Genomic DNA, 20908 nt, shown 5'->3' with positions numbered 1-20908 from the left:
GCATTTCAAGCTAAGCATATGAAGCACAAAGACATAGGCAGATGTCACTTCACTGACAATCAAATGTCAAAGTGGTCGGTTTCTTGAGCAATACAGTCAGCTAAAGTTATATGGAGATCTATGCTTCTCCTTTAAATAGCCGGCCACTGTTGGTCAGTGGAGCTGCCCACTACAACATAATAAACGGCCAATAGGAAAATTAGAAGGCTAGGGCAAAACCAAGTCTGACTTATTCAGAGCACAAAGACATAGGCAGATGTCACTTCACTGACAATTAAATGTCAAAGTGGTTGGTTTTTCGCGCAATACAGGCAGCTAAAGTTATATGCAGATCTATGCTTCTCCTTTAAATAGCCGTCCACTGTAGATCAGTGGAGCTGCCCACTACAACACAATAAACGGCCAATAGGAAAATTAGAAGGCTAGGGCAAAACCAAGTCTGATTTATTCAGAGAAACTTAAAGTGGTTATAAATCCAGAAAACAACATTTAATATACTGCAACTTACCAATTCTTAGATGTGATGGCTGCATTTGTTTTCCTTTTTAGGCTCTTTCTTCTGTTTACATCTAGTGATCCTGCCATTGAGTCTGATGTTTTTCAAAAGAAGCAGCTCTCCAGCAGAGTGTATCAGTTACAGTTACAGTAATGAGACAAACCATTCAACTCTAGCAGGGGTGCTTACAATGATCAGCTTTTATGTAAAACCTTTATCCCCAAAGGAAAAAACTGTTTGCTGTAAATGCTTAAAATGTATTAGCTGGAGTTTGGCTTCAGTTTATTCAGTGTAACTAAAACTGCTAATACATCTAAACACTACCCTCCCCCCCCCCCCGACTGACAATGTTGTTGTCTAAAGGTGCCCCCTGTGCTTCTTCATCCAGAATGGGAACATTCTAATACAGGAGGTGTGTTACTGATCAGGTCACCAGGTGAAAACAGTAGAACAAAAAAAATACTAAAAATAAAACAGATTTGGTTTTGGATCCAATACAGCTTTAAGATTTGCAAAGTTTATCAAAATAAGAAAAATGAAAGCCAAAATCTGGGCAGATATAAAAGATGCGATTCAATGCAGTTCTGGAAGTGATTGTAAATTCTTGTTTATTTTTTACTTTTAAATACCAAAACAGGTTTACACTTATCTGATCTGTACAATGGTTTTGTACAGAGGAGCTCCAAACCTCCTCCCCCAGGGTCCCCTGCCAGCGCTTCTGGCTCCTCCCCTCTGCCGAGTGCCCAATAGAAAGCCACTTTCTATAGGGGAACTTGTGTGGGCTCGCTCCCGAGCCTAGCTGTCTGCGTTTATTGCCACAGACAGCGGGAATCAGCCGAGGGAAGTACTTATAACCATCTGCATGCAAATACTGCTAGTCTAGGAAAGCCCAATCCTCCAGACTGAAATCCACCCAACAAGGCATTGAAGGATTGAAGGCAAGAGTCAGCCCACTGCTTTCACCAGGGCTGGTGAGAGGAGTGCTTGGGCAGGGTGATGGTTACGTTTTCAGGAACCTAGGTACCTCTAATAAGCCATGATCTGCTTGAAATGCATAGAGAAGCACAGACACCCAGTGATATCACTGGGTCTAAAATAAGGTATGTAATAAAAACAAAGTTTCTTTTAAAAAATGTCATTGTCCTGCTGATGATGAGGAGGAAGCAACCAGGAAAGAACGTAAAAGCATATTAAACTTCAGCTTTAAAACTTTAAGTGTCAAATTATTAAACATTTTAATAACAAAAACTGGAGAGCAACATGATTTAGACACTTCCAGTCTGCCAAACCTGTGCAAATACAGTATGTTGTACACGACTGCTCTAAAGAAAACAGAAAAAATGCTTACTAAAAAGTTTCTGGGAGAAAAATGATTCCACGTTACTCTTTCAACCTCTCCGCTGAATCGCCATGTTCGGTGGTTTTCCTGGGGACTTCTGCAGTCGTACAATATTACTGATCTGAGGAGTAAAGAACAGATAATACAAGATAAATATTTCGCAATATTATTTATTTACCTGTCAGAAGGCTTCATGTATCCTAACACTTGTCTTTCAGACACAGGACATTTTTTTTCACTCCTGGATTCCTTTTTGCTCATGCCAGGAAAAAAGCAACTTAAAAATGTGTGCATCAAGGTGTTTGGGTATTCATTGATTTCATTGGCCAAAATTTTATTTATTCTGGCCATTGAAATGAATGTATGCTAAAGTGCTAAATTCGCCTAGCATTTAGATTTCTTTTCTTCTGCCCAAACGCACAAATTATGTTTTTTGCAAATACCTATGTGTACATGGACACATAGGCTAACAATGAAGTTCGATACAGGGTGAAAAATTAGAAAAAAAAAAAAAAAAAGTAAAAGACAGACAAGTGTTTGTAGAAGAAGTATTTTTTTTTTTTTAGTGCTGTGTGCATGAGGCCTTAAAATTAAGGTGTTTCAGCTACACAGACTGACTAATAAATCCAGAAAGCATATATGGGATGTCAAAGCAGTGCTACTTATACAGGTGACAGGACATTTTGCCTTGTCATGCAGTCGGTCTGCACTAGAATAACCGCCCAGCACAGTATCAATGCACCTGTGGAAATGAACCCAAAAAGGATGGAAAAAAAACAAAAAAACATTCAACATGAAAATTCTACAGCAACACAATTTTAGAACATGCAGAATCCTGAGCACAAAAAGCAGACTAGAGAGTGTGAGCTACGCATTTCAGATCCGACACCTCTGTGCTCCATGTGACAGGGGACGGAGCACAGCCTGATTTATTACGCCGCTCATGGAGAAATAATATTCACATTCCACCAAGAGACAGGCTGTACTAGATAAATGTTCTAACAACAACAGCACGGGCCCATCTGCTGCCAAGGTAGACGAGGTCCCAGGCGAGCGGCGGTTCACACTGTCAGCGCACTCGATGACAGAGAAGTCACATCCTGAAAATTGCATTCAAGGTCCATCCAGCACAATTAACAGATGGCATGGGCTATTTATGGATCCTATCTTTGTATTGATAGCAATTTTGCCTTTGGTTATCATTGAAAAATGGTTGCTATTCCAAGATTGAAATAAATATGCACTAAAGTGGAATTTACAGAGACAGCTCCACACAAACTGTTGACATGCATTTTAAATCGGTGTCCTATATAGAGGACATTTGAGTGAACATGCAGCAATTTGTGTTTAAATTTGCACCATTGTTGGGAACACTGTCGGGGGCTGTGTACATTGGTGCATTCTGTTAATGCACTGTGAAACAAGAGCATACATTACTGCAACACACAGTAAGGGGTATCTCCTAGATTGTAAGCTCCAAGGAGCAGGGCCCTCCTTTCCCTCTTGTATTGAACTGTATGGTTGCTGTATTGTCTCCCGTTATATTGTAGAGCGCTGAGCAAACTTATGGCATTATATAAATCCAGTATAATAATACTGCGGTGCAATATATTGCCATTCATTTTAAAGATCACCCCAACACACTGTGAGACACGTGTTGTAATGCGCCACCACGCACAGACGTGAATGATCTGTGCATCGTGTTAAGAAAAGCGTGGCAAGCAGCATCATTGATTAGGCTTCTTCATGCAATGCAGGTAAATTGTGATATAAAACACAACTCACAGGTGTGAGCAGACCCCAATACTCCACATACATCTCCCTCCCGCTTGCTCCAGGGATTTAATATTTATCTATACCCAAAATTATTCTGTATTAGCCAGCATCATTCAAACCACTTCCTCTGTGCCCAGGTCATCTTGAACCTTTCCCAACCTGTGAATGGACAGTGTAAGGAGAAGCAGCGGCTCATCACTGTGCTGCTTCTCCTAACAGCATGCTTATTGTCAGTACATGAACTTATTGACTCCCGTTGCTGCTTTTTACTCTCACACTCCAGCCCTGTTGTACAGGAACTGTAACATACCAGATCCAACTAAGGTACTTACACTGCTAGCATTTAATGTGTATTAATAATGACAGCAACAAGTTAATTTGTGTCTTTTATATCTGTCAAGCTTTAAAATAGATGTTTGGCCATACTTCTCTTGTGGGTCACAGGAGTACACTTTCTTTTATACTCCTGCTGATACTAACAGGGTAGCACAATTTGCTTTGAATTACTCCCTAAGGGTAGAGAGTGGTGTTCCTCCCCCAGAAAGGTTAAGATGCATCCAGTATAAGGACACTTTGCTGTGGTGAATACACAATCCACCTTGAGAGTTCTTTCTATATATCTCACCAGGGAGGAGAATATGTTTTGTCTGTGAATAATGCATGGATATATTCCACTGGAGCCATGAACAATGATTAAAATGAATGGATTCTATATATAACCTACTTTGATGATTTTTCAGTTTCCTGAACCTGGTTATGAAATCACCGACTATGGAAGTATGTATTCTTTGAGCATATGGATCCCGCTACCTTCAACCCAGCATTCAAAAGAGCCATAAAACAGCATCATTGAAAAGTCCTTGCCACTAGAAAACTGTGTGCGGCTGAAGGAATTAGGCCAATGTGAAATCTGTGTTTTTGTTCATCTTCCAGGAAAGGTATAAGAAATAGGATTTTCCATTATAGATCTCCATAACAAGTAGAAGGATCCTGAGCTGACATAGAAAGTTTAAAGGCTAAGTTCGCCTTTTATTAAAAAAAAAAATAATAATAATAAATTGTCATCTTTTTGCAGGTAAAAAAAATGTGCACTGATTTTTTTAGGGTCCTTTCACATGGGTTCCGTATGTCCATTTTTCCGTTTATAAATGAAAATGGACACCCATGTATTTCTATGGACTATCGGATGATCATCTGTTTCTATCCGTTAATGTAAGCATCCGTTAACATCCTTTTTTTTTTTGACCGGAAGAAAACCATATTTTTCTTCTGTAGAAAAAAAAAAAAACAGAACGGACAAAAAAACAGATGTAAACGGACGAAAAACAGGTAAACGGACATACGGTCCATTTTTGCACCTGTTATTGCATTGGTAAAGGATGTAAAAAACGGATGAAAGCTGATGTAAAACTTTCTTTGAAAAAACTTGACTGAAACGATTTAAAAAAATGGAACGCCCGTGTGAAAGGACCCTTACTCTGCAGTCTGGAAGGTTTGGTTCACATCTGTGCGGGTGGTGCTGCTGCAGGACCCGCACAAATACCTGCAGCCGCACCACACAGACAAAGGAATGTGGGACCCGCAGGCAGGAGCCATTAATTCTAATGGCGTGCCGCCCGCACTGGAAATCAAAACCATACTGGGAACCTCGGCTTCCATGCAGGCTGCGATTTTCCAAGTAGTGCATGGACTTCTTCCATGCGTTTCCCGAGGCATGTGAGTCCATTCAAATGAATGGGCTCTAATGCCCGCGCAAATCGCAGGCCGCACATATGTGAACCGGGGATAACGCAATCTGCTGACTGTTGATGCAATGCAAGGATCCTCTAGACACTGAGAACAGTTATCTGCCTATGCTTTGTATGAACACACAGTCATAGAATGGAAGAGAAGAATAAATGAACTACAAGAGTGCTCACCAGCACCGTCACACTTCACTGAGAACTACAAGCCACTGGACGTGGTGGTCAATGGTAGCTGTAGTTTATTCATTCACAGAACTCTGAGTGATTGACACAGTCATGTGGGTGGAGTCTTGCAAAGCCATTTGTTTTGTTATAAAACTGACAGCAGATGTAGGGAGAAGATCCCTTGCCTGCTGTCACAGGGAGAGGAGGATCGGGGGGAGGAAAGGCAAGAGCTGGAACGGGTTACATTTTCCACCCTAAATACGGGTGGAACAGGTAACATGTTTCAAATGTGAACGTATCCTTTAATTAAGTGTCAAGTTGTAGAATGCTAGGATGGAGGGTTTTTATGGGGAACAGAATACCATTTGACTGTGATCTCTTCCTGCACCCAGAGCTGCGCTCCAGGGATTTCCTGCTGCTGCCTGTATAGCAGATGTTTTTGGAAGAGAGTTGTTATTTATAATTTGGAGGTTGTGTCCAAGGGGCATAAGATATGGAATGGAGCTGATCTGGTGGATAGAAGCGAATAAAATCAGGAACGCCTTTGAGAGTGGATGTGTGAGACAGCTTCCTTGTAATATTCTATGGGCTTTATCAGACCTCTTATAACTTGGAGGTGAGCAGAATCACTTACAAGATTGTGGTGGTGTTGAAGGACAGAAGAAGGACCTCACTGGGCTCATGTATAAAATAATAAAATATATAGTGCGCTCGTCATAGAAGATAAAAACTGAGTCACGGAATATTTGGAAATGAATAGGTGGACCATAAAATAATCTTTACACATCTATTGCATTATTGAATTTAATTTATTTCACAAGACTGGATTACATTTTTTAGATAGTAAAAACAATTTTTTGGTTTGTTGATTAGCGCTGCACAGTTCTATTTGATATACCATATATTGTTTTTAACTTTTGTATAATAAATGGTTCTTTCTGTAGACTGCTTGCCAACACTGGTTTTTACTTTCATTGTATATGTATTGTATAATATCCGTGGTAGTCCATTAGCAGTAGTAATGTTTTTTTTTTATTATTATTAATATTTTTGGTGTAGTTTGTCTGCTGAGGACTACGGATGTATGTGGTGGCTGTGAGGTCTTCCCTTTGGATGTGATGTTGAAATATGCGAAATATCAATGTAAGCTTTGCAGATCTTTAAAAATAAACAGATGATTTAGAACGTACTGCTACAGACATATGTATGACATTTTAGTGAAAGATGTCCTTTCACATCAGATATACTTACTTGTCAAAGGAGCCAGATATAAGTGTCTGTGCCTCAAAGGGATGGAACTGTAGTGTTTGTACCTACAAGATAAAAATTCATTAGCCCCAGACAAAATCTAACAAGTGCATCAGAGAACAATGTTACTTTGCCCTGAATGGTAGACAATGTTACTTTGAATGGGCAAAGCAACAGTCTCCCTTTAAAAGGGACATCTGCCACTAATGGAAGGGGGTCCCACTGTTCTTACTAAAGGTAATCACTAACTACTAAAGGGGTTATTACTTTTGACAATCATTTTTAGTAAATTACAGTAATTTCCTTTTTAGGTCAAATGCCTTTATCCATATTCAGTATTTATATGCAAGCCAAGCTGACAGGCAAAAGCGACAGTTAAGGGGGTTGGTATAAACCACAATACTCAACCTTTGTTATAGTTTATACCCTTTTTCCCCAAAAGGAAGTTGCTCTGTTTAAAAAGTGTTAGCTGGAGTTGAACTTGTATTTATCATTTAAAGTGGTTGCAAACCCTTACGTATACCCAGTGAAGTGACTTCATCTTTGTATGATACACAATTATGAAATCAATCCTCCTACATAAGTTGTATCTGTTTCTCAGCTCTGAAAAGCAGGGGGCAGAGATATTAAGTTACATAAGTGAGGAGCTCTGTGAGCGGATTGAAGGGAAAGGACACATCCCCTTCACACAGCACACAGGAACAGAGCTGGGGCTGTCAATCACAGGCTGTGCCCTTCCATATCACCACTTTTCTCGTGGTGTCATGAAAACTTGTCAGAAGTGACTCATGCTGATAGCAGGAGAACACTTGATACTCTGGAACGAGACAAGTACACACCGTAGAGGGATATTTTTTGTTCATATTTCATGTCTGAGGTTTACAACCACTTTAAATTCCATTTTCATTATTCACCTGCAATGTATCTTTAAACTTGCTAGAAAATGAGACTGCTCCAGGAGAATGAATGCCCTAGAACAGCCCCCCTCCCCTCCTTGTGCGCTATAACATTCTCCTCTTCTAAAAGTGTCTTATTACTGTCTGTGCTGACCCAGCTCCCTTCACCACATAAGCTCTCATGTAGTTGCTGGGGAAAGAGAAAATTATTATTATTATTATACAGGATTTATATAACACAAACAGTTTGCACAGAGCTTTACAACAGTACAGTTACAATACAATTGAATACAGGAGGAATCAGAAGGTTCTGCTCGTTAGAGCTTACAATCTACAAGGGGAGGGTCATGTGATACAAAAGGTAATAACTTTGGGGGATGAGCCGATAGAGAAAATACATGCACAGTTGTAAAGTGGAGGCAGGATAGGCTTCTCTGAAGAGAAAGGTTTTCAGGGATCGCCTAAAAGTGGACAAAGTAGGAGATAGTCTGACAGATTGGGGTAGGGAATTCCATTGGATGGGAGAGGCTCAGCAGAAGTCTTGCAGGTGAGCATGGGAGGAGGTGACCGGGGAACTAGAGTGCAGGTCTTGGGAGGAACAAAGAGTGCGATTTGGTTAGTATTTTGAGAATAAGTTAGTGATGTAGCTGGGGCCCAAGTTGTGGATGGCTTTGTAAGTTGTTGTTAGTATTTTGAGAAAAGGGGAATACGGTGGAGGGCTACTTGATGGCCAAACGCAGCAACAATCTTAGGGCTACTGGATAAATCTACACAAGGGAGGCTTTTACGGGTAAATAACAAGCATGAATTGTGTTAAATGCACATATGTTATGCTGAAATCTTTGTATAAATAAATGGTAACAGAGTGATAAAAAGTAACCAGTCATCATAAACTGTATGTCTGTTGTACCTTGTCGGTGTGCATTGTAAGGTTGGCAGCTGGTTTACCCACGGACAGATCCCAGAGGAGAACGGTGTTATCTTCAGAGGCACTGGCCAGGACGTTTCTGGATAGAAAGAAAGAACGAATGGTCATTAGTATAGGTGATATGAAGATGGCTTGGGAAGATCAAAAAATTAAAAAAAAAAAAAACACAGGATTTTTGGGATTCCTGGAAAAAAGTAATCCCTACAATGGTTGGTAAAAGCAGGAAAGAGTCCAGGGCACTGGTTAAAACACTTCAAGATGAACAAAAGCAAGAAATCATGCCATGTGTTCTTCATGTGCCCTAGATCATCCTGGCTCCCAGTAGTTTCATGGGCTGCTATAGTGACAGCTAAGTCTATGTTTAAAATCCAGCCATGTACAGTACTATTTCAGACACGCAGATTTAAGATCAAACACTATAATGCAAGAAAAAAAAAGCATGGAAATACAATAATTATAATAAACATTTCCTGGAATAAAAGGGAGGATATTAAAAGCAGATTTTCCTCCCCATCAGACACGGATCTAAAATGTGCTTTTCATCAAGCAAATTGCATGAAATGTCTCTTAATGGATTGCAAAAAGCAAAAGAAGACAAGCCATCAGTCAGAATTAAATAAGTGCTTTCAGTGTACAGTAATATAAATATATTGGAAGTAAAAGCTACTGAATGTTTAATGGTTTATGCTTGATGCAACTACCTATGTGGAAATAACTACAACCTTTACCCTGTAGGTGAACCAGAATGCAGGGCTGTCTATAAAGCGAGTATCTACTCTCCTCACAGTTTCACACCAGTCAATACACAAAAGTATGGAGTTCCACAGAGAAGAGTGCTACCTCCACTGCAAAATATGGTCTTTTAATGCATTTTTATATTTAAAAAATTAACTTCTCTAATTTGTTTCATTTGATTTTGGTAAATATACCACTGAACGAGTTTTGTTATATTGGATCACCAAGCACAAAAATGTCTGTTGATCCTGCCAGATACCCAGTACTATCCTGGGTACTATAGAGGGTTATCTCAAATAATGTTATCAACCCTGCAACCAGCAAACTTTTGTGAACTACAGAACACCCCCCTTATGTTAGGGAGATGGAGAGGGTAGGTGTTCTGTAGTCCCAAAACAGTTCTTGTCCTTTGGTGACTGAGAACTTCTAGTGGCAGGAAGGAAATACAATGGGGAACCTACTATAAGCCAAGTATTGCAGAAACACTTATTTTTTACCTTGCCGGACGTTTCTATTTTCTCAGAAAACATGTCTTAGATTAATCTTTTTTTTTTTGTTACTCTGTGCTTGGCCCATACTTGTAAAAGCATTTCAAGGGCAGGGGAATTTTCAAGAGTGCAGTTCAGGATCCAACTCTACTCCACAGGTAGAAAAGGAATTTTGACTTTCTTGTAAATTCCATATCTTTGGAGTACAGCACAGGACACAGGCAGAGTATTCATATACCATGAGTTATTGGTGTGTACCTTCAAATAAGTGGATTCTGGAAAAAAGTTTGAGGACAACACCTGGGCACCTCCCTTATAACTCCATTAGTCCTCAGTTTTGTAGCAAGCAATGCAGACTACCAAGGAGAGTGGTCTGTGTCTTGTACTGTACTCCAAGATATAAAATTTACAAGTCAAAATTCCACTTATCCTAAAGCAGTATTAAACCCAAAACCAAAAATGTAATATATTGCAACATACCAGTCCTTAGATGTGATGGCTGCATTGGTTTTCTTTTTGTTAGGCTTTTTCCCCTCTGTTTACACCTGGTATTCTAGTCAGTAACACAACTCCTGTATTATAGTACCTGTACTCTGGATGAAGGGGCACATGGGGAAAATTTGGACAGCAGCATTGTCACAAGGAGGAGGGCAGTGTTAGATAAGTACTAGCAGATTTACATACACTAACAAATTGAAACCAACCTCCACCAAACATTTTATAAGCAGTTACAGCAAACAGTTTTTTTTTCCTATTGGGATAAATGTTTTACATAAATAAATGAAAGCTGATCATTTTATGTACCCCTGTCAGTGGTAAATGGTTCGCCTCAACTCCCTAATTACTACATATGCAAAACAACTTGTTCTTTTGAAAAACAACAGACTAGAATAACAAATGAAAATAAAAGAAAGCAAACCTGAAAAAGAAAATAAATGCAGCCATCACATTTAGGAATTAGTAAGTTGCAATAAAATAAATGTTTGCTTTTGATTTAATACCGCTTTAATCATGCAGTTTGCTGCAATTATGATTACTGTTTTCCACTCTTGCTCTATTTTCTGGAGCAAATGAGGCAGAATTTACTCTGGAGGGAAGGAGTAAATCAGCTTGAACTGCAACTGGGAGAATAAGGCCCAGTTCAGAACTGTGTGACCCGCGTTCTATGAGTAGGACAGCCCATCCATTTCAATGGGCTGCCCTACCTACAGAAATACAGGGAAAGAAGTTCTAGACCAGGGGTGGGCAAACTTTTTGACTTGAGGGCCGCAATGGGTTCATATATTGGACCCGGGGGCCGGACCAAGAGTAGATGAATGATGTGTATGTGTCATCCATAGTAAGTATAGTAATATTCCCCCATAGTAAGCATAGTAATTAATCCCCCATATAGTAATTCACCCCCCATATAGTAATTCGTCCCCCATATAGCAATTCGTCCCCCATATAGCAATTCATCCCCCATATAGTAATTCATCCCCCATATAGTAATTCATCCCCCACATAGTAATTCATCCCCCACATAGTAATTCATCCCCCATATTAATTCATCCCCCATATAGTAATTCATCCCCCATATAGTAAGTCCCCCATATAGTAAGTCCCCCATATAGTAATTCATTCCCCATATAGTAAGTCCCCCATATAGTAAGTCCCCCATATAGTAATTCATTCCCCATATAGTAAGTCCTCCATATAGTAATTCATTCCCCATATAGTAAGTCCCCCATATAGTAATTCATTCCCCATATAGTAAGTCCCCCATATAGTAATTCATTCCCCGTATAGTAAGTCCTCCATATAGTAATTCATTCCCCATATAGTAAGTCCCCCATATAGTAATTCATCCCCCATATAGTAATTCATCCCCCATATAGTAATTCATCCCCCATATAGTAAGTCCCCCATATAGTAATTCATTCCCCATATAGTAAGTCCCCCATATAGTAATTCATTCCCCATATAGTAAGTCCTCCATATAGTAATTCATTCCCCATATAGTAAGTCCCCCATATAGTAAGTCCCCCATATAGTAATTCATTCCCCATATAGTAAGTCCCCCATATAGTAAGTCCCCCATATAGTAATTCATTCCCCATATAGTAAGTCCCCCATATAGTAAGTCCTCCATATAGTAATTCATTCCCCATATAGTAAGTCCCCCATATAGTAAGTCCCCCATATAGTAATTCATTCCCCATATAGTAATTCATTCCCCATATAGTAAGTCCCCCATATAGTAAGTCCTCCATATAGTAATTCATTCCCCATATAGTAAGTCCTCCATATAGTAATTCATCCCCCATATAGTAAGTCCCCCATATAGTAATTCATCCCCCATATAGTAAGTCCCCCATATAGTAAGTCCCCCATATAGTAAGTCCCCCCTGTGTCAATTCACTTACCTTTGCTCCGCGCGTTCCTCTCGTATTCCCGCGCCGTTCTGGTCTTCAGGGAGGACTGTGAGAGAAGAGTTCGTCACGCTGCCCCGCCTACATCCAGGCTGCCCCGCCTACATCGTGACAGCTGCAGAGTCCTGACGCCCGAGAGGAGGGAGGGGGCGGCCATCCGAGAGGAGGGGAGGGGAGAGGAGGAGAAGAGGAGAGGAGGCCGCCCGCCCGCCCGAGAGGAGGGAGGGGAGCGGGCGCCCGGCACGCATCTAAGTTTGTAAAGAGCCGCGGCTTGCCGACCACTGGCCTTGCGGGAGCCTAGCTCCGCGGGCCGGATTAAAAGGTCCGCCGGGCCGTATACGGCCCGCGGGCCGTAGTTTGCCCATTGCTGTTCTAGACCCTTTTTCAAAATCAAGCCACATGAACTCACATGGTGCTGTGGAACCATGAGATTTCCTGCAAGTGTTTTGCTGAAGCATGGGTGTACAATAAGAATTAATGGCACTTCTGTGCATCTTCTAAACAGCAGTGCGTTTCTCTCACATGTCAGGAACATGCATGATTGTGTGTGCATTCCCACTATGCAATAGTGTGAAACTAGCTTAAGGCATGAGACACTAGAGCTAGAGGATCCCTGACTCTGGTAACATTGGCAATTTGCTGTTGAATCTGGAGGCTAGGATGCCCACATCTGGGATCCCCTATTTTTGTCAAATCAGATTGAAGGTATCCATTCGCCTGGACAGCGAGTTTCTGTCCTTGAGATTATATGGTTTGCTTCCTCTATGGCAGCCACACTACTGGTGCCCCCTTGATGGCTGATGTAGACCAAATCTACAGCAATGTCTGACTACACCCTAATTTGGTGTCCCTTTAGAAGGGGGGGGGATTCAGTACTGAAAGTTGTTATTGGGGAGTCCATGTTCCTTGGACTGTTGGGGATTGGAAGACTCCTTCCCAGCCAGAGACTTGGGGGTCCGTTTTGATAAGTTTCCATTAACAGAGAAGGGAGGACTTCTCCACAGTTAGGGATGGGGGTGGTGATTTAACAAGATATGGAATTCCTTGAATGTCTGGACAGAAGCATAGGTTAATTCACAAGAAGGAATCTGCTTTTTCCAGGACAACAAGATGTTGAACTGGAGAGTTCTTGAATGGAATTGGCCAAATGGTACTGCCTCAAATGAGACTACCATTAGGCCTAGAACATTCATGGAAAATCTCAGATGTCTCTTAGATCTCAATTCTTGAGCATAGGCTCTTAAAGAGAGAACATGCTTTCATGGGAGAAAGACTTTCACTTGGGATGTATCAGGACCAGACCCATGTATTCCGGATGAAGGGAAGGCTGGAGAGCAGATTTGTTGAAATTGATTACACAGCTGAAGGCCTGGAGTATCTGAATTGTCTTGTGGACATTTTCTGACAACAGGAAGGAAGATGAGTCCTTAAGAAGAAGGCAATCTATACAGCTTGTGAATTGGATGCCCTGAGTTCTAATGTGGCCAAGCAAAAGGTGCTAAGACCTTTGTGAACACTCTAGAAACAAGGGAAAGACAGAGGGGCAATGCAACAAACAAAGCTTGTAGCCATAAGATTTGGCACGTGAATGGAACCATTCTGAAAATTTGTCTCTTGACCTGTTCTAGTGCAAGCACACAAAAAAAAAAAAAAAAACAGAACAGAAGGCAATTGCTGTATTGCCCTGTAATGACATGATCCTGAAATACAGAATCATGCTGTTTTTTTATTGCCCTAGACCAAGGGTCTCCAAACTTCCTAGACAAAGCACCAATTTACTGTCTTTCAGACTTTAGGAGGGCCGGACTGTGGCAATGCCCCATCTTTGGTGTCAGTGAGAGGAATTGTGCCCCAACAGCAGTGTCATTGGGTCCTATTGTTGGTGTCATTGGGAGAAATTGTGACCCATCGCTGGTGTCATTGGGAGCAATCGTGCCCCATAGTTGGTGTCATATGGAGGAATAGCGTCCCATCATTTGTGTCAGTAGGTGGAATCCCGCCATTGCCACATGGCAATGGCGGATTCCCCTGTGGGGTACTCATGGAATAAAGTGCTGAGTAAATGATAAGCATATCTGGGAGGAATATGCAGTAACCCAGGGTTAGACTGTCCTTCAACAAATCCAAAAGGTGAGAGGACATGCCTGTTTCCCTTTAACAGCACTAAGCAAAAGCGGCAGCAAAGTGTGAAACCAGTGGAGTGATATAACACCTGGTCATCCACTTGAGACTAAGTTCAGTGTTTGAGTTTTAGCACCAAATTTGAAAAGTTTATACTGCGATGTGAATACATTCCAAATGTCCCCATTTTTACAATAATGGTCAGAGATACAGGGTAACCATGTATTACTTGTTAATATACACTGGACTGTATATATTATTCAGGCTTTGCCAGTCACAGTGGGCATATGCATGAAGGGTTCTTCAGACACTGGGTTCAAAAAGGAATGGACCATGGTCCTGTATAGCACCCTGCTGTCAACACAATGTGTTGCACTAAGTGCCAAGGAGAGCGTCCATGTAAGATCTAGTGCCCACAGTGTGTGGTCTGGGTCCAACCAAAGAATCCTTCCATCGTGCGATATTGTTTCATTTATTGATGTAGTTACGTGACTGGTTGTGTCACTAATCACATTACTTCATCAGGTTTCTGATGAAGTCACATGATTAGTGACGCAACTAGTCGGACGAGAGACGGAAATGTGGTGACATCACTTCCGACACAAGCGCCATCTTGATACACCCATAGGAGTACACCCAGGAGTTCCTATGAGGATCTGTGAGCATTGTTTTCTCGTAACACATGTGAGTGACCATTTATAGTATTTTTTACATCAATAAATGAAACATATCACACGATGGAAGGATTTGTCTTCTTGTTTTATAAACACTGATGAGGAAGCTGAGGTACAATTAGATCATATGAAAACCATCAGGAGAGGTGATACCTGCAAGTTCTGAAGGGGGGTACCACCACTGTTTGTGATACCAAATCTGACGTGGAGGATTGAGCGGTTGGCTGTGCTTAATAGCAAAAAAGCTTTTTGACCCTGTGGGGTCGCTTCATGAAGGTGAGGGGGCAATCTTACCGGTGAAGGATTATACTTTTTGTTCACCTGCCAGATTTATATTTATCGCTGGAGGTTTCTATATATCCAGCCATATTGAAGATTACACAATTGTTTTTTTTTTTATTAATAATTGGTGGCACGTGTTTTTGTGGACTTTTTTATAAATTGATTAGGCTATGTGTTCATCATAGAGTGTCACTGGATTTTCATTTGTGGATTCACTCAATATTTGATTTAATTTTTTATTTTTTTTTGCTATTTATATAGCAGTATAGTCCCAAGTTTGGGGACTAGAGCACGACAATTTACACTTTGGTACATGTGGGCACTTGTTTAGTGGTGGTCGCACATTTATGTTGAAGGATTTATTATAGTCCTTGTAGACTGTTTTATAGTCAGGGTTAATTTATCCTGACCGTCATATTGTTTGTTTCTATAGGCACAATAGTGCCATTTGTCAGTTTATTTCCACTGCACCTTTGGGCATTCATTTATGCCAAGTGTTTTATCACGTGTGGTTTAGCACGTTTGTGATTTCACCCTGTTTAGGGACACAAGTGGGTTTATGTATTGGGTTTTTATGTGTTTTGCACATTTATATTTTATTTCATATGGTTTATCAAACATCGCTGTATAAGATTGTATAAAAATATGAAGAATTAAGTTTGTGATAATTATACACAGGAGGAATCACTAGGGATGTAATTGAAACCTCATTTTGATTTAATTATTTATACAAGTACAAGTGTGGGAGCGCAGCACCAATTTTGTTATAAAGGGGTGGGGTCACCGCATAATGTCGCTGGTGACCCCACCCCTTTATTTCCTTTTCCTTCTCGGAGCTATAGTAAAGGAAAAAAAAAGCCGGTAAACAATGCCAGTTTTTAACTCTAATTACTGGCTTTTTTTCCCCTTCACTATAGTTCTGCGAAGGAGCTGTCATTCTTACCCAGTGACATTACCCAGTGATCCTGCCTTTTTGTTTTCTTTTAGTGGCAGGGAGAATGACAGCTCCTTCTTGGAGCTATAGTGAAGGAAAAAAAAAAAAAAAGCCGGTAATTACATTTAAAAAACAGCAGTGACATATAGAAGCAGCCAGTGAGGGAGCCTGAGTGTATACACTGCTCCTCTCCTACCCCCTCCTTGCACACCCACCCCATAAACAGACATTTCAGTTTCAGGTTTCGGCCACGTGCATTCTGAATTTTTGGTATCGGTTTTGGCACCAGAATTTTTTCGGTACATCACTAAATGTAAAACAGCCATGATTAGAAGGGTCACTTTGAATAAATGTCAGCCCTGCCCCTGCCATTGTGGAGCATCTTGGGTAGATAGCAGTGTACAAATAGTGGGGCAGTGAGAAGCAGTGTAAGTACCAAGGTAGGAAAGATTTTTTCTCTTTGAGGACCCATATACTGGAGCTCTCCTTGGTGTGGGCAAGCAAGCAAGGAGAGGTGCAGAAATATGGGAGTATTTACATCCTTTAGTTATTGGATGTAGGCCTCTGGCAGTCCCCTGAAGATACTCAGCTCTCATCTCATATCACTCCTCATTTATACAACTAATGACTGTGCAATCACCTGGGACCATGTTGACTGACGCATGTAAATATTGAATTCACTGAGTGATAAAGTAAAGCAATGAAAAGGCTTCTGTCTCCTAACCCCTACTGGGAACATCTCCTGGTAACGGGTTGTGTCAGCATGGGCTGCTGTGGGACTCGTTGTAAAGCCTGTAGTGAATTTGTGGGAGGAATGCTGGAGAATACTGCTTAAACCAGACCATGTGTCTCTAAAGGGGTGAGCTCATGTGAAAGGGCAAGCAATAGAAGATCCAGAGCCCTCGGGTACCCCAATGATTAAAGGATCTCCATGTGCTCTGGGAGAACATGAATTGTCTGAAGTGGTGGTTACTGGATATACAAATACCATAACCTCCCTATACATTAGCTGGATACATAGGCACAGCATAACAAACTGGAAGGTGGAAACAAATGATGAAGTAAGAGGAGTTTAGCACCCTTCTAACATGCATAACACCCTTTATTCTCTTCTTCCCCTAACAGACCAAAGAATGCAGAATGCCCTTGCATGGGTGCTTTTGGATACAGAGGGAAGGGACTAAGCGTAAATTAAACTTTCGTTTGCGCATTTCCCCTTTTTCCTCTTATTCTAGGATACAACCCAAGCAATACGTATGAACAAAACCACAGGTTTCATATAGAGGCATGTGTCACAGTCTAAATATTAAACATTTCAGGGCCCATTACAGTTGGCAGCTGATCATAAATCACACAGCCTATTCCATTCTGCTAGTTGCTGCTGATTAGGAGTCGAGACATGCTGGTACATATAGCCATCAGTTTGCCTGCAATAGTGAAGTACATTAATAAAAAAAAAATAAAAAAAAAAAAGACCAATAGAGATGTAACACACTCAGCAGCAATTTACCTGATTTGCCTGTTCCATGAGAGATCTAGAACTGCGCCTGAATGACCTTCCTGTGTTCCCTCTGATGAGGCTCCCTGTGAACACAAACACAGTAGTCTTCTTACTCTTCAAGCAAAAGGATTAAGAACAGTTGTCTCAGAACTAACTACAAGCATCCATGTGGAGATGTTGAACATTTGAAGTTTGGTCTTAGTGTCTAGAACAGGGGCGGACTGACAACTCATGGGGCCCCTGGGCAATAGGGGATCATGGGGCCCCTGTGTCCTTGGCCAAACTCAAAAAAGCCTATGAAAAAGGTACCAGGGGCATCTCATGGGGCCCCCTACTGACCCTGGGCCCTCGGGCAGTGCCCGAGTTTCCAAATGGTCAGTCCGCCCCTGGTCTAGAACATATTCTGTCATGACAAGCCCAATTTGTGCCTTACCAAAAAAACAAAACTTAATAATAAATAAACACTTTAGTTTCAAATAAAGAGTTGTCACTAACACAGTGATAAGCGCCATACAAATGTCTATAATTTATTACATTAATGATAGTCGAAGACTGAAAAAAGACATGTAAACATTTAAAAAAAAAACTAGAAACCTCTATATCCTAAATATATCGCACAATATGATAATAAATGTATACATATCTATAGCCCTTGTTAGGTGAATCTTATTCCCCCCTTCTTATAGACCTAGTCATGTATAATGGACATGAACTATTTAATCTAAATAAAGTACATACAGATAATAATCTGTAATCATATCATACATTCTATGTTTAATTTCTAACCGCTTGCCGACCCGACGCAGAGTTTTTACTGTGGCAGGGCGGCACCTGTACGCACAGCACCGTCTTTTAACGCCGCTGTGCAAAACAGGTAGGGGGCACGCGCGAGGCGAGTGCCCACCCTACCCGTCCTGCCGATCGTGGTAGCGGGTGTCTATCACCAGTTCCCGGCGGGTGATTTCCGCCGGGTGCCGGCGATTACAAGTAATCACTGACAGATAGCATGGCTGCAGTGTTTACATTGCAGCTCTACTATCTGTCAGTTCAGAGCACACTGAACCTGAGAGAAGACTTTATCTCTTGGGATCAGCGTGTTCCTGTGAAGTACACACCTCTACCCACTAGTAAAACACTCCCCCTCACACAGTTAACCCTTTCATTACCTAATAAAAGTTAACCCCTTAATCCCCAGTGCCATTAGTACAGTGTCAGTGTTTTTTTTTTTTTTGCACTGATCACTGTATTGGTGTCACTGGGGATGTCAGTGACCCCAAGTCAGTTCCCCCCCAGTGTCAAAATGTCCGCCGCAGTCCCACCATAAGTCGCTGATCACTGTCATAAATCGATGATCACTGCCATAAGTCGCTGATTGTCCCCATTATTATTATAATAAAAAAAAAAATCTCAGTATCTTTCCCGCCATTTGTAGACGCTATAACTTTCACGAAAACCAATTAATTTACACGTATTGGGATTTTTTTTAAGCAAAGACATGTCACAGAATACATTTTTGCAGAAATTTATGACTAAATTTGATTTTTACATTTTTTTTACTGGACATGTTTTACAGCAAATGTCCAAAATATTGTTTTTTTTTCTCAAAATTGTCAGCCTTTTTTTTTTATAGCGCAAAATATAAAAACCGCACAGGCAATCAAATACCACCGAAAGAAAGCTCAATTTGTGGGAAAAAAAGGATGTAAATTTCATTTATGTATCATATTGCATGACCGTGCAATTGTCCGTTAAACTAGCGCAGCGCTGTATAGCAAAAAAATGGCATAAATTGCAGTATCTATACCATAGTTTGTAGACGCTAGAACTTTCACACAAAGCAATCAATATACACTTATTGGGATTTTTTTTTTACCAAAAACATGTAGCAGAATACATTTTGGCCTAAATTTATAACTAACTTTGAGTTTACTATATATTTTTTATAGCTGAAAGTAAAAAATATTGTTTTTCTTCAAACTTTTTGTATTTTTTTGTTCATAGCGTGAAAAATAAAAAGCGCACAGGTGATCAAATACCACCGAAAGAAAGCTCTATTTGTGTGAAAAAAAGGACGTAAATTTCGTTTGGGTGCAGCATTGCATGACCACACAATTATCAGTTGAATCAGTGCAGCGCCGAGTAGCAAAAAGAGGCCTGGTCAGGAAGGGGGGTAAATCCTCAGGAGGGCAAGTGGTTAATAGAACAGGGAAGGGTTAGACCTGTCAGGTATTTACTGTAGAGGGAGCACAGACATAAAAACTTTTAAACCAGCTAAATACATTTTAGGTGCATAAAAAGTATCCAAAGTAAGTAGGTTCTCTTTAGAAAGTAGCAGCAGCCTGAATAGGAAAGCCAGTCCCCTGCCAGCATGCTGCAAGGAAGGATCCTTGCTCTTTGTGTGGAGACAGTGGTCTCTGCCAATGCCTAGAACACCCCCTTCCCCCTCAAGCCAAAGATATAACATTGTAATCAGCAAAGCGCATTCTCCCTGTGGATTGGAGAGCCCTGGCTTTGACACAGCATGGGGTGTGTCAGGCTTCTACAGAGAGACCTCTACTTCCACACAGAAAACAAAGATTTTTTCTACAGCATGCTGGCAGGGGACAGGCTTTTCAATTCAGGCTGTGGCTGCTTTTCAGGGATGCAACAGTGCCGATACCGAGTATTTTCATACTTTTCATGAGTACTCATGAAAATGCTCCTGATACTGAAAGCAGATACTTTGCGGTGTGATTTGTGTCAATACAAAATGCAAATTGAACCACAGAGAATAGAATGCGATTTGAACAGGAATGAGATTCCTGTCCATATCACATGCAGTTTCCCTACTTCTCCTGTGTGAACTTAGGTTTGTCATAGCCTGAGTTCACACAGAAGCGTTGTGGGAATCCTCCCTGCACTGATCAAATGCTGAGCAGAGAGTGGGCGAGTGGGGATGAACACCAAGAAGGCTGATGCTCTGGATTTTCAGCTGTAGGAGAGGAAAGAAATTCCTGCAGCTTTCTCTCCTCTCCTTGCAGGGACGACGGTTCAGACTATAGGGCTTTTGATTGGTCAGCACCATCACATGGACGGTGCTGACCAATCAGAAGCTGTCTAGTCATCCCTGCATGGGGATTTCAAATCCCCAGACCTGTGAAGCAGCTTTCTCTACTCTCCTTGTAGGGAT

The 20908-nt window shown here is 41.0% G+C and overlaps 1 protein-coding gene across 1 annotated transcript in view; it reads right to left on the bottom strand.

Moving 5' to 3' along the window:
- LOC149467792 (periodic tryptophan protein 1 homolog) overlaps positions 1 to 20908 on the bottom strand; it is an 88132-nt gene that overhangs the window by 26724 nt on the left and 40500 nt on the right. The window contains exons 8-11 of the mRNA XM_089671213.1: positions 17749 to 17822; positions 8576 to 8672; positions 6773 to 6834; positions 1845 to 1956 (exon numbers count right to left, since the gene is read on the bottom strand). Coding sequence (XP_089527339.1) covers positions 1845 to 1956; positions 6773 to 6834; positions 8576 to 8672; positions 17749 to 17822 — 345 coding nt within the window. The remainder of the gene's footprint in view (positions 1 to 1844; positions 1957 to 6772; positions 6835 to 8575; positions 8673 to 17748; positions 17823 to 20908) is intronic.

This window comes from Staurois parvus, unplaced genomic scaffold, assembly GCF_062004578.1.
Source record: "Staurois parvus isolate SC_StPar_1 unplaced genomic scaffold, SC_StPar_1.0 ptg000101l, whole genome shotgun sequence".
Taxonomy (NCBI): domain Eukaryota; kingdom Metazoa; phylum Chordata; class Amphibia; order Anura; family Ranidae; genus Staurois; species Staurois parvus.
Note: the sequence above shows the minus strand (reverse complement) of the source record. Positions and strands in the feature narration are given on the sequence as shown.